Source organism: Papio anubis, chromosome 3, assembly GCF_008728515.1.
Source record: "Papio anubis isolate 15944 chromosome 3, Panubis1.0, whole genome shotgun sequence".
NCBI classification, from domain to species: Eukaryota; Metazoa; Chordata; class Mammalia; order Primates; family Cercopithecidae; genus Papio; species Papio anubis.
The window spans coordinates 135,062,507-135,077,524 of record NC_044978.1 but is presented as its reverse complement, the minus strand read 5'-3'; the positions used below and the strand labels follow the sequence as shown (position 1 = coordinate 135,077,524).

The window sequence follows — 15,018 nt, the reverse complement described above, 5'->3', positions numbered from 1 at the left end:
AGCATATTACTGTCTATTTCATTTTCTATGAATACTCTGTTCTCATTACTTCAATAAATAAATAGAACATTTTAAATGGCACTTCTTAAATCTTCTTATAACTATTTGGTAATAAGCCCTTGATATTGCATCCATCAACACCTATTGGTAATAGCTGTCATTTGAACTGAGAAATTAATTCATCATAATAAGTAATTATTGTCATTTATCAATCATAATAATAGCATTACAATGAGAAATTCTAGGAAATCATTTGGAGTAAGAGTTTTCTAAACCCCCCCGTTTCAATTTAACATAATCAGAAGTACATTGTACATTGTATTATGCACACACATAATAGAACACAACAAACAGAAATTAGATATATACATGTCCCATTTCTTACATGAGATCACAAGGTCCTTAACATAGTAATTGTACTCTTTGTTTACAGGTCATCTACCATTGAGACTTGAAAATAACAGTTTTTACAATATACTTCACCTAATTGTCTTATACCTCCCTAAAGTTTCTTATCTTAGAACACACTAGGCCTCTTAGTCACAGGGAAAGCTAAGGTTAAGTATTTAGATTGAATAGAAATATGCCTAAGTAACCCTGTGCTGCCCCAAGTGGAAGTAAAGTAGTTGTTTTGAATTTTAATAGTGACATTTACTTTCTGGTCACGAATTAGAGGTGTCAAGTGGAGAAGACATTACTGGATTATGGTTAATTTCATGACCTTAGCTTTTTATAATTATTCCATTACCCTGAGGGAGAAGGCCAAAATCAATGTTGTCCCTTCTATGGAGATGTATACATTAAATTGTATTACAATGTTGGCCTTCACAGAAATCACAAGGTAGTTTTGAGAACAATATACTTCTAAAATTAATTTAAACACATTTTCACCATGTTCCTTACTTATAAGTGCACTTATAATAAAAATAAAATCGAAGGACGTTAGAAAAATAAGCAATACAATTTAAGAGCCACTCTTTCAATAAAACCCCATCATTATGCATTTAAAAATAATGCATAATGAAAAACTATAAAAATCTTAGTAAAACAAATGCAGAATTTTGCCATCATTTAGCAATGCCATTGTACGGATATATGGATTTCAGTTTTCCTTCTTTTGACACACAGCGGCTATTAGACTAGGAAACAGCAAGGAGAAGCCGAGTAACTCCATTTGTATGTCCCTAAAGGCACTAAATCAGCAGAGATAAATTGCGGCAGTACTGCTTGGATGTAAACTTTCACTTAGGAGGTGATCAGTTTAGTTCTTTCTATAAGTAGATCCATTTTGGTCATGTCTGAATGAAAGCAGTCACTCTCACAAAGCTGTAAAAGGCTCTGAGATCCTCCTTATGAAGTGCATTTTTCCCCAGTTATACTGATGACCATATTCTTATCATCTTGCTCTCCTACAACATGAAAAATATCTAAAGATTTATCTATGTTTCACCTCATCCAGCTCTTCCATCAACGTGAACCAACTTTATGTGTTTCTAAATAAAAATAGATTCTTCTGGATAGGAAATAGCTGAGAAAATGGAAAGAGACCTTAAATGACAAATTCACTAGGAACTAAAATGTCAAATACTAAAATCATGCAACTGGTATTAAAACATCAAGGAAAGCTGGCAAACACCAGTATAGGGAAGAAATCTGTTTCTACAGAAAGGAGGCTACAAATGGAGAGGACAGTGTGATTTATTTCCTCATTTTATAGGACAAAATACCTTCACTTTTGTACAAAAATTGCAAAAATGATTTTTTTTTTGCAGCGAGAATGTTTTGATTTACTGAATTAAATATTCCACCCTTCCCACACCTCCCAGCAACCTGAGTCACAGAGTTAAGTACAGCATTTATACATTTAGCATGGAAAAAAATTTAAGTGATGTTAAGTCTTCACATTCAGTTAGGATCAGAAAATAATGTGCACCGTATAAATTCTATGGTATTATGTTTGGTACTGTTAAAAATTTCTCCTTGTTATAAAGCATCTGGGGTAGGCAATAATGAAAGAAGTTTTAAAATCACTAGCTTTATCAGAGCAACTTCATACTCTCTAATAATGCATACCAACCTACTAGCATATGCCAAAAACCTTTGACAGGAAAATGAAGAATCCCAAATGTCATAAAATGTTTGCATTGTTAGAATTTTGCTAATTTCTCAGTAAGTCTCAGTTTTAAAAATTGCATTGTAATGTTTGCTTAAAAAGGCTTTTCTACCCCCAGTGAAAGGACCTGCTTCTACAGAAATCCATTATAACAGAAACAATGTTTGCCTAATCAGAGAAACAACATTTTCTTTAGCTTCAGAGGAACAAGCACAAATAACACATTTACATAAACATGTAAAATATGCTTTGGCCAGAATGAACGGAGCCTTATGCATACAACATTCTCTTCAATGCATCTCCATTTCCATTATCAATGTAATTATCATCAATCACCATCACCACATCACTGCAACACCATAGCCATGTTTCCTCTTTTTCCCTGTCCCTCTTCTTTAAACATTCTTACCTCTCTCCCTCCTTGAACTGTCTCTAGTCTTTTCAAGTTTAAACCCTGAAAAAGAAAAGCAAAATATATTATTATTGGCAGAGAAGAAGTAAATAATAATTCATACTAGTGCAAGAATTTTGAAATAAAGGAAATAATTCACTTATTCATAACACAGATCTGTATATAGATGACTATCTCATGTGTGTATGTGTCTATGAGTATGTAGCTAAGTAAGTCTTCAAATGTAGTCCCAATGCATTTCCTGCTGACCCCTAGATCATAAGTAAAAATAAAATATTAATATGTCTATTTTACGCAATGATTGCCTACCCTTTGTTGAAACCAAAGATATTGTTTAAACTTGAACTAGTACGTACAGTATATTCTACGATGGTAAGCTCCTGCTCTATTTCACCTACTGGCAGATCTCAGTGCCCAAACAAAGTCAGATTGATAAAAGACAGCAGAAGCCCTTGCAGTACTGCTGATTATCTATAAAATATTCAGGATTTTATTTCCTGTCAAAGGGCTTTCTCTCTCTTCTATTAGCATACCTGCTCTCCACAATATAAAAAGAGGATCCACTTTAAGTTCCTAATAAGCAATATACTTAATTAAAAGAAGAAAGAGTTATTGTTTTCCTTAGCAAGTCAATTTTGTCATTAAAAGTAATGGCAAAAACTGCAATTACTTTTGCACCAATCTGATAAATTATTTAACAATGCTTTGGAAAAAATAAATTTAAAAATGTTCATACTACCATTAAGAATTTTGATTAAAGTAAAAGTATTTCTCTATTTCTGATGAAAATCTGAATAGTACATAATCATAATTATATATTTGCATTACCAATGCATTTATCACATACATTGCACTACCAATGTATAAGGTTAAAAAAAAAAAAAAAAAGTCCTGTAATAAAGATGCACTAGACCCATTATGTTTCTAGCTTTATATTTAGGAATTTAAGAAGATATTATTACTGTTGTTATTTCATTAAGTAGCAACAATAATAATGCTGGGAGTGCAATATTGTAGTTAAGTATTTCATAGTTACAGGAAAAATACATTACAGGAGAACTTTTTTTTCATTTGGCTACAGCATTTATGTTTTAAAAAATTTCAGGGTTTTTTCAAAAATGTTATCTCTTCATCAATAAAAGTAATTTCTTGATTGTTTAGATAAAAACACATGAGATACATATTAACTAAACCATTTTATTTTAAACAGTAGCTTTACTACTCTTTTGACCCTAGAAAAGGTTCTAGAATCAACACAGCAAACCATTTATTTTTGTAAAAAGGTAGTAGCCTGTTTTCTGATTATAGAAAATTATCTACATTTATAGAACACAGTTTGAAGAGGCTAAATTTTATGTGACAAATAATATAAAACAAAAAGTTAGAACATTTCTTAAATGTAAAGTTTATGCTAAAAGTAAATTCTGAAGTAGTACTCATGCTTATAGTTTTTTACATCTGGGAGATAGTATAATGGGATGCTTTTGAATTCAGACTGACGTAGTTTTAAATCTCTGGTTTGTCACTTTCTTCTGAACGCCCTTTAGTAAATTACATAATGTCTCTCAATTTCATCTTTTGTGACTGAAAAATAATAAATATAGTAGCTATCAAATGTATTTGCTAGGAAGATTAAATGAGATATTATATGTAACAGCATTTAGCAAAGACCAGGCACAGCATATTCCAAAACAGTAATTATTGTCTTCTCTTCTTCCTCCTATTTTTATCATTATTACACATATATAATTAGTTAAATATAAGATCAATTTGAGGCTGGACATGGTGGCTCATGCCTGTAATCTCAGCACTTTGGGAGGCAGAGATAGTTGGATCACTTGAGGTCAGGAGTTCGAGACCAGCCTGGTCAACATGGTGAAACCCTGTCTCTACTAAAAATACAAAAAAATTAGCTGGGAATGGTGGGGGGTGCCTGTAATCCCAGCTACACAGAAGGCTGAGGCAGGAGAATAGCTTGAACCCAGAAGGCAGACGTTGTCGTGAGCTGAGATCATGGGAGTATTGTTTTCATAAAGCTTGTGGGGAAAACATTGGCCTTATATCTTTAAACAGTTTTCTGACCCTCAATTTTCCTCCCATCTAATTCTAGAACTTAAATTATATGTTAAATAACTTGTTATTGTCTCCAAAATCACTGACACTGTTTACTTTTGTACAACCTCCTTTTTCCTTGATATTTTATATGTTTTCTATTGTTACACCTTCAAGTTCATTGATCTTTTCTTCTGCAGTATCTAATCTGCTTTCAATCCCATTCAGTGAAATTTTTATTTCAGCTATCTTGGTTTTCATTTCTAGAAGTTTAATTTTGATATTATTTTATTATCTATTTCTCTCATTATATTTATATTTCTCTTTAATTCCTTGACATTTATATTTGTAATAATGTTTTAAACTTTTTCTGTTAACTTCATTATCTGTCATTTACAGGTCTGTTTCTATTGACTGAATTTTCTCCTGACATGAGTCATATTTTATTATTTTTTCTCATGTCCAGTAATTTTTTATTGGTTGCCAGATATTATACATTTTGTTTAGTGTTAGATTTAGTTGTATTGATTTAGACGTAGAATTGTCCCTGGGAGACAGTTAAGTTACCCATGACTCATACTGATTCCTCTGAGGCTTGCATTAAACAATTTTTAGGGTGAGTCTGAAGTAGTCTAGTGTTAAGTTATCCCTGTTCCTAAGGCTTGGTCCTTCTGTGCTCTCTACTGAACTCCCTCTGTATTTAATGGGGGTTCACTACTCTGGCTGATGGGAAATCAAAAGATTCCCAGACCTGTGAGACCCCTGGGAATTCTACTTAGAGTTCACTCTAATTATTCTTTTCCAGCAGTTGTTTGTCACCTGGTCATATGGAATTTCACATTACGAATGTGTAGATTGCTATTCAAACAAAGATTCTGGGGAGCCCCTCTGCAGAGTTCTAGAACTCTTTGTGTATTTCCCTCATTTCTGGTAATCTGCCCCACAAATTCTAGCTCCTTTGTTCTCTCTAAACTCAGATCTTTGTCTCCTCAACTACAAAATTAAATACCATGAAGTTATGTTTAGGCTGTTCCTCCATATGCCACGTATCATGGTCTAAAAATTGCCTCCAGTCAGAAATTCCAGTGTTGGAATCATCTCTTCATTTGCTTCCCTTCTCTTGAAGATCATAGCATTTCTATATATTTAGTCCAGTTTTCTAGCAATGAAAGCTGGAGGACAAGTCTTACAGACAGAACTCCTTCATGAATAGAAACAGAAGTCAAGATAAATATTATTTTAGCTTATTTTTTCAAAGGAGGACATTGAAGCCTACAGAATTTAAATTATGTGACTAAGTTTCAGATCCAGTAAGTACAAAAGTAAAACTTAAACGAATATTTCAAGAGCCTCAATACCAGGTTCATCCTTTCATCCTTAGTCAAATTGTTTTAAACTTCCATCAGTCAAAATGTTTAATGTTGTATTCCATACTTTTGAATACAAATTTATTGTAACATGAAATTCATGCATGAGTCACCATGATTCTTCAAGGCAACACAGTAATTAAAAGGAGCTGAGAATCAGCGTTTAGTGGAAAACAAAAAACAAACAAAAAAAACAAAAAACACATGGTTGGAATATGGACTGGACTGAAAGGCAAGCTTGCCAGAGTAGATAAGATGTACTGTGTAAACAATGTAAAAAGCTTGGTGGTAATTTAGGCACTAGATTATTGACAGATCAAGCTTCAGGTTGAAAACCTGAAGCAGTGTATCTGATGACAAGAATTTGAGAGCTGTGTGGGCAAAGAATAATGGCTTATGAGGATTTTCCATATGATACTAGGGCTTTAGACAAGATTGTGTTTCAAAGGAGAAGTAAGGTATACTGAGATTCACTAATTCTATGAACTGGGAGATGCCAAGCCTTAACTGATAGCAGAAATTGCTCTTGAGTACTAGAGCAAGACTATGTTCAAGTTGGAAGGTCAGGTGACTTGAATGTGGAAAACTGTTAGGGAGGTATCAACTGTGACTTACAACCTCTGCTAGGAAACCTGCACAATCTTGATTTTTACTGACTCTTATTAACAGTAACTTAGTTGATTTGCTTTAAAAGATCATACTGTAATATCACCCCAACTAACCAAGAAATAACATTTAGCACAAGGGATATTTTCAAAATAAGTATTAATCTAAAATAACCCAAACACCTTTATTGGTGTTCACTTATATATACCACACGATTAAAAAAATCCTTTGCATTTTTATACTATTATATAATTTCCACTAAGACACATATTAAAATAATTCAGAAACAAGAATATGTTTTAATTCTTTTTTTTTTTTTTTCTTTTTTTGAGACAGAGTTTTGCTCTTATCACCCAAGCTGCAGTGCAGTGGCACGATCTCAGCTCACTGCAACCTCTGCCTCCCAGGTTCAAGCAATTCTCCTTGCCTCAGCCTCCCAAGTAGCTGGGATTACAGGCACCCGCCACCATGGCCGGCTAATTTTTTTTTTTTTTTTTTTTTTGGTATTTTTAGTAGAGACGGGGTTTCACTATGTTGGCCAGGCTAGTCTCAAACTCCTGACCTAGTGATCCAACCGCCTCGGCCTCTCAAAGTGCTGGGATTACAAGAATGAGTCACCACGCCCGGCCTGAATATGTTTTAATTCTATTCACTGATGTACACACAAACAGTCAAATTATTCATATATATACGTATGCATATGGGTTGATTCTTAATATAAGATTCACAGAATTTTAATTGATTTAAAATCCACTTTTGTTATTCTTCAACCATATAAATGCAATATTTACCTAGCATGTCTTGAACAAAGTGTATTTAAAAATACTCTGGAGGACGTGGTTGGAAAAAATTCATTTCCCTCAGTATACATATTTCTCACTAGAGAATAGGAAATCTCTGCATTGATCAAAATTAATCACATAAGACCAAACTAAAATGTTATAAATTGTAGGCAGGAAAAAAATTACCCTAAAGCAAATGTTCTGCAGTGTGTTAAATTAAGATGGTTTAGTACGGCAGTAAGGGAGAAAGGCTATTAACAGAAAAAAAAAAAAAAAAATAGAACTTCCTATCAAAATTTCTCTTGCATTCCAGTATCCACATGAACACCCCTGGTAACCGTGCTGGCATATAGACCCACTTTGTCCAAGGTACTCAGGGATGTGAGGGAAGAGATCCACCCCTTCATAAGGATTAGAAACCCTTCTAAAATTTCTATCATGTCCTAAGGATTTTCCCTGCTTCCCTGTAAACAAACAGGCAGAAATATACTATCTAATATCCCTAGATTTGGTTGATTTATTTTTTCTAATTGAAAAAATATAGATTGGACAGATGGAATAAAAATAAATATTTTATTTCTAGAACTGCAGAGATTTCATTATGATAGTTTTTCTTAAAATGTAGAAAGTAGCCATGATTTAAGTGGATAAAATAATAATTAATTTTTAAAAGGCTTCAAGTAACTGTGTGACTTTTTAACATTTAGCTTTAGCTCTGAAGGCACAGGAAAGAGCTAGAAGGAACTTTAAATAACTGTAGCTCAGCCTCTTCATTTTATAGATGAGGAGGCTTGCAACGAGGGATCTTAATTTATAAGTGGCAGTTTTGGGACTCGAACTCTGGCCACTGGGTCCCTAATCCAGAATTATTTTTGTTTAAACAAATTGTTTTAGCAGTTCTATCGTAAAGCACAGTCTTAAAAGTTGTGTAACTTCTGGAGCATTCCTTAATGATTTCATGGGCCAGGTTCCACAGCTATAAAATTGAAATAATTTATGGTATAAATGAAAGAATATTTATAAAACAAGGCACTATGTCTACTCCATCATTTACTGCAACATGCACTGAAGTTAGTGGCATAAGATGTTGCTGCCCTTGTTGGTAAAATCTAAATAAAAGACTCATTACTATTACAGTTATAAAGATAACTAATATTTGTTGAATATTCTCTATGTACCAAGCACCATTACAAGTGTTTTACCTGGATTAATTTAATTCTGACCATAGCCTTATTACATGTTATATTACAAAATAGTTATTCCCCCACTGGGCAGAAATGAAAATGATCTACCGGTTATTCTGTTTTGTTTTTGAACTGATCTCTTTAGACAAAATAAAATGCAACTTCTTATTAGTTCTTGCTATTGTTAGTTTCACATTGCAGCTACAGTATATGGTTCAAAGAACCACAAGAGTTTGTGTAAAACACTTCTGGCCTGCTTGCTTCTCACTGCCACATTTCTTATTATATGGCAGCATCGTATTAGTGACGGAAACACATTGTTGGATGATAAGGATATTGTTTAAGTCTCTGGGTCTTGGCTTGTCTGGTAAAAAAGTGATGATTGTCGGGAGGAGTATATAGAGAGTTGTAATGGATGATTTCTGTAGAGGGTTAAAATCTAGTATATGTATTATGTTTTAATTTTAAGACAGGAATATCAGTCCTTTTACAGATTCTTATTCTGTGTCTCTCTATCTTGTATGGCCTCTCAGTGAAACTAATGAAACTACTCAAGAAGTTAAAAAATTCCAAAAACTTTGAACACAGCTTATATACCTATTGTCAGCCTTATTTAAGGTTCCCTAATTTCTGATTTTTTTTAACTTACATCTCTGTATTTTACTCTATCAGTTTGTTGTGTAAATTTTTAATTCAGTTTCAATTTCCATTATATTGTTTATAAAAATATTTTGTTACATAAATGGACTTCTAATGATAGTCTTACTTAGGATTCGTTTTATAAATGATAATATTGAGGAGTGTCATAGGTTTACAGAATTGACTTAGAAACACAAAAAGTTTCCTAAGGCAACTTAACCTACTTAAAAACTGCACTAATTAATTCTTATACATAAATCTAGTCTTCCTTTTAAGTTAATAAATATAGTTTAAATATTTGTAATTCTTTTATCTCTGTTTTAGCCATTTATTGAAAAAAATATTCTCCCCCTAGGCTATATTGAAATTGAAGTCACGGAGGGATTTCTAAAGCACATGTTTGAAAATTTCATGGAGTTCATCATGATTTGGGCTAAAATCTATTGAAATAAAAAGAACAGTTAAATGTCAAAATTTATCAAACTATATTTTTTTCTTCCCTCCTTTCTAAATTAGTCCTATTCATCTTTGAAAGTCTATACTGTAATAATCCATTCACTGGAAGCTTTGAATTGTTCTTCATGTCCCATTTAAAAAAAGAATATATGTCATTATTGCAGACACTTAACCATTCTTCACTTTTAAGGTTCTCTCTTTGTAAAAATGGAAAATTCTCACTCAATTCTCTTAAGCAATTTTGTAACCATACCACAGGATACTTCTAAGTGTACACAGATGTATGTAACAGAAATACTTACATTTTGAGTCTGACTAGGTGCCAGGCATTATGCAGTACATGTTACATGGCTTATTATTTGTATATCATTTTTATATACTTTTTTATTCCTCACAATTACAATATGTTACCATTATTAATCCCCATTTTGCCATAGAAAAAATGAGGGAAGGAGAGGTTAATTAACTTTCCTAAGGAGATACAGATCAAAGAAAGTAGAGTTGAATACTGAGCCCACAGTATCTCATTACAGAGCTACTTACTATTACACATGCTACCTCCAAAAGTAACTAATACTTTATTTTTATGTGTGTTGAGATAACTGACATGAATTGGATATGTGTTTCGTAAATGAGTGATTGAGTAACCTATTAAATGAGTAAGCCTAATTCCAGAACTACATTAATGTTCAAGCGATCAGTCTAAACCATGTCATTTTTACCAACTGAAGAAGTAAATGCAAAATAATAAATGATTGGTTTTTCAATTAATTTAGATTGGAAAATAACTGAAAAAAAATTTAAGTAAATGACATTGAATCCCAGAAGCCCTGATTCCTTGGGAAAAAATGTGAAATTCAATTGAAATATTTCCTGGGGCAGACAAAGATTAAAAGAAAATTAATGCTACTGTATGGGCACAAATAACATTTCACAGAGTGTGTCTGTGATTATTGTTGCTTTAGGCTAACTAAAATATTAAACTAGATTAGCACTTCCATGCCCCCAGTTTTCTAGCAGTTCTCATCTTGGTACATTGCATAAGTTAAATTCCTTTTGCTCCAGGGACCTAGGTCATCATATTTTATGAGGTTTCATACAGTAGAGTTCATCCTGCAACTAGATTACTTATAGCATTTCTGATGTTCATACCTGGGTGGTTGTTTGTGATGCCGTTTTCCAGTTCAGATATGAGACTAATCAACAATATAGACTTTCTACAAATACGTCATGTGCTATTATTTCTAACAATTTCTGATTGTTAATCTAATTCTTAAATAGGAAGTCAAAGACACACTTTCAGAAAACAAGTAACTCTAAATATTGTCAATGAAAGGCATGTTGATTTAGCATGCAATTATGGTGGTAAATAGTCTAACCATGAACTTAAACATGTAAGAACTCAACTAGCACTTAATGTGTAACATGTCACATCATAAGGCAATTATTTTGCTATTTGAAAAACTATTCGATGAGATACAAAGCTTATTGAATCAATCGATCTAGTAAGCTATGTGTCATATTCTTATAGTACATCATAAAAAGAGAGAACGTACTCAAATAGCTAAAAAGAGAGTATTAGTAGCTAGATTATGATTATTTGCATATGAATCTACTGTCTGTCTCTCTGTCTGTCCCCATCTCTCTATACACCAACCCCATCAATCCATTGCAATATTCTAACTCTCTTGATATTTCTTAACATGCCAAGCATTCTTCCACCTTAGGCCTTTGGACTAGATGTTCATCCTGCCTGGAACTCTCTTCACCTAGATATCTGCATAGCCAACTCCCATGGCTTCTCAAGTCTTTGCTTGTATCTCACCTTCTCAGTGAGCTACTTTTACCACTCTATTTAATAATACAGTCTTCTGCCTACTTCACTTCTAGGTACCCTTAAAACATTTTAACATACTATATAAATTCCACTATTAATGTGTATTATCAACTTTCTATGTTAGAATAAAAGTACCTCGAAGACAGGCGTCTTTGCTTGTATGTTTCTAAGTTATACCAATTGCTCAAACAGTGCTTGGTGCATGATGCTAGGTTCTAAATAAGTACTTAAATATTTGTAAAATGAATGGAATATTTACTTTTCTAATCATCCATATATCTAAATAGTTTTATCAAATTTGTACTATATTAATTTAGAACGATAAGCAATATAAGTAGCGTTCACTTTGGAGATCATATAAAATAAATTTACTTATTCTTATTAAAGTTAAGTCAATAAAAATCTAATATTTCTTCCATAATTTTAAGAGAGTCAGCATTTTTTTTTTTTTTGAGATGGAGTTTCGCTCTTGTTGCCCAGGCTGGAGTGCAATGACATCATCTTGGCTTACTGCAACCTCCACCTCCCAGGTTCAAGCGATTCTTCTGCCTCAGCCTCCCAGGTAGCTGGGATTACAGGCATGCGCCACCATGCCCAGCTAATTTTGCATTTTTAGTAGAGACAGGGTTTCACCATGTTGGTCAGGCTGGTGTTGAACTCCTGACCTTAGGTGATCCGCCCACCTCAGCCTCCCAAAGTGCTGGGATTACAGATGTGAGCCACCACGCCTGGTGAGAGTCAGCATTTTCTTATCACACTATCTGTTTATAACACCACAGAAAGTGTGCCATCATGTTTTTCTGTTAAATGCTAAACAATAATCAGTGACAAAGACTTTATTTTTTAAAATTGTTAATACCAGACTGTCTTGTAGAACGGCAGTTCCCAACCTTTTCGGTACTTTTGGAACGTTTTATTGACGGTGCCACACTGGGGGTGAGGATGGTTTGGGGATGAGGTGTTCAACCTCGGATCATCGGGCATTAGATTCTCTCATAAGGTGCCCCAAGCCTAGATCCCTTGCGTGCACGTTCCCAATAGGGTTTGTGCTTCTATAAGAATCTAATCTTGAGCTGGTGGCAGTGGCTCAAGCCTGTAATCAGCACTTTGGGAGGCGAGGCAGGCGGATCCGCGAGGTCGGAAGATGAGACCATCCTGGCTAACACAATGAAACCCCGTCTCTACTAAAAAAAAAAAAAAAAAAATACAAAAATTAGCCGAGACATGGTGGCCGGCCTGTAGTCCCAGCTACTTGGGAGGCTGAAGGCAGGAGAATGGGCGGGAACCGGGCGGAGGAGCTTGCAGTGAGCGAGGGTCCTTTCCACTACACTCCAGCCTGGTGACAGAGACTCCCGCCTCAAAAAAAAAAAGAATCTGAAATGCAGCCACTGATCTGATAGGAGGCAGACGTCAGGCGGTAATGTCCATTTGCCTACTGGTCATCTCCAGCTGGGCAGCCTGGTTCTGCTGGGCATGAATAAGTATAGTCCCATGGCCTGGGGGTTAGGGATCCCTGCCAAAGAGCACAATTCTTGACAGGACAGTGTCCCCATTCTATCAAGATAATGATTATTTCAGGATGAAAACTAAACTAATTAACTTGCAATGTTTAGAAATATAAACTGAGTTCAACTAAAATAAAGAGGATGGATTAGAAGTAGCACAATATCAAGAATAATGATTTAGTTTTAGCAAATTTTTTTAAAATTAAAGAAGATGCTGGGCACTAACGCCTGTAATCCCAGCACTTTGGGAGGCCAAGGCAGGCAGATCACAAGGTTAGGAGTTTCAGAAGAGTCTGGCCAACATGGTGAAACCCCATCTCTACTAAAATTTAAAAAAATTAACCAGGTGTGGTGGTGGGCACCTGTAATCCCAGCTACTTGGGAGGCTGAGGCAGGAGAATTGCTTGAACCCAGGAGGCAGAGGTTGCAGTGAGCCAAGATCGCACCACTGCACTCCAGCCTGGGTGACAGAGTAAGACTATTTCCTGACGGAAAAAAAAATAAAAAATAAATAAAAGGTTTACTTAAGAAAGCCTGACTCTATATTATAAATCGAGAACAACACATTTAAAGTGGTAAAATTATATATTATATACAATAAATTCTAAATGGCATTCAATGGGTTTCTGAATCTTTTCTACTCAAGAGATTCTGTACCAGCTGTTCCCTTCTTTTAATGATCTCTCCCCACAACCTTCCCAAGGTGATAGGGTTATCCCTTTGCCCTTCAAATCTGTTTAAATTTCCTGTGCCAAAGGACTTTCATGAGCATTGATTCTAAAATAGACATCAAGTTACTTATTGTCACATCACTCAATTTTAATTTTCTGCTCAGGATTTACCACTGAAAAATATTTTTCATATTAACTTATTTATTACTTTATGTACTGACTATTCTTCTCACCAGAATGTAAAGTCCATGACAGTATGTCCGTCTTGTAAAACTTTATATCCCCAGTACTTAGAACAGTGTCTGGCACTTAGTAGATACTAAACAAATATTAAATGAACTGAATGAATAAATCTCTATAATTACTATAAAATGATATTTATTTACCCTTTTTAACATAAACATGCCATTAATATATTGAGTATAATATTAACCCTTCAAATTCATTCAGAAAAAAAGTGAAATTAATAAATTCGTTCTTTTCTCTCACTAACCTTGGGCAAATCACCAAAAACTCTGAGACTACATTTCTTTTTCAGGAAAATTAATAAACTGAACTGGGTAATCTTGAATATCTCTATTGGCTATAAAATTCTAGGACGTTCTTGTCTTTTAGAAATGAAATCTTTATTTTTTATTTTATTTATTTATTTTTTTTGAGATGGTGTCTCGATTCATGGCTGAGTGCAGGCATGATCTCAGCTCACTGCAAACTCTGCCTCCTGGTTTCAAGTGATTCTCCTGCCTCAGCCTCCCTAGTAGCTGGGGTTACAGGTGCATGCCACCACACTCAGCTAATTTTTGTATTTTTTGTAAAGACAGGCTTTTGCCAGGCTGGTCCCCAAACCGCCTAACTCATGATCCAACCACCCCTAGCCCAAAGTCTCCGACTACAGAACAAGCCACGCCCGACAAAAATCAAAACTTCGGAAACGTCCCACTCAATATCTTGCCACTGTCACCAAACACCAAATACCATTGTATTAAGAGAGGGAGACGACCTCATATCGTCTATGCCCACTTTCTGCCTTCCAAAGACAGAAGAAGTAAAACTTAAAAGGCAGAAATGAAACTACAGGCAGACAGCTCTGGCTTCTACCCCGCCTGTAGTTAAAGATCCACCATTGACCTAATCGGTTCTGTTATCTATAGATTACAGACATTGTATGGAAATGCACTGTGAAAATTCCTATCTTATTTTGTTCCGATATAATTACCAGTCATACAGCCCCCAGTCACGTACCCCTTGCTTGCTCAATCAATCACGACCCTCTCACATGCACCCCCTTAGAGTTATGAGCCCTTAAAAGGGACAGGAATTGCTCACTCGGGGAGCTGGGCTCTTGAGACAGGAGTCTTGCTGATGCCCCCACCTGAATAAATCCCTTCCTTTAA

General features: G+C 34.6%; 1 protein-coding gene across 2 annotated transcripts in view; it reads right to left on the bottom strand.

The window, feature by feature from the left end:
* The window catches only part of CCSER1 (coiled-coil serine rich protein 1), a 1,426,296-nt gene that overhangs the window by 477,335 nt on the left and 933,943 nt on the right, over positions 1-15,018 (bottom strand). For both annotated transcript variants that reach the window (XM_017958858.3, XM_017958861.3), the window contains exon 10: positions 2,523-2,567. In XM_017958858.3, the coding sequence (XP_017814347.2) occupies positions 2,523-2,567 (45 nt within the window). The remainder of the gene's footprint in view (positions 1-2,522; positions 2,568-15,018) is intronic.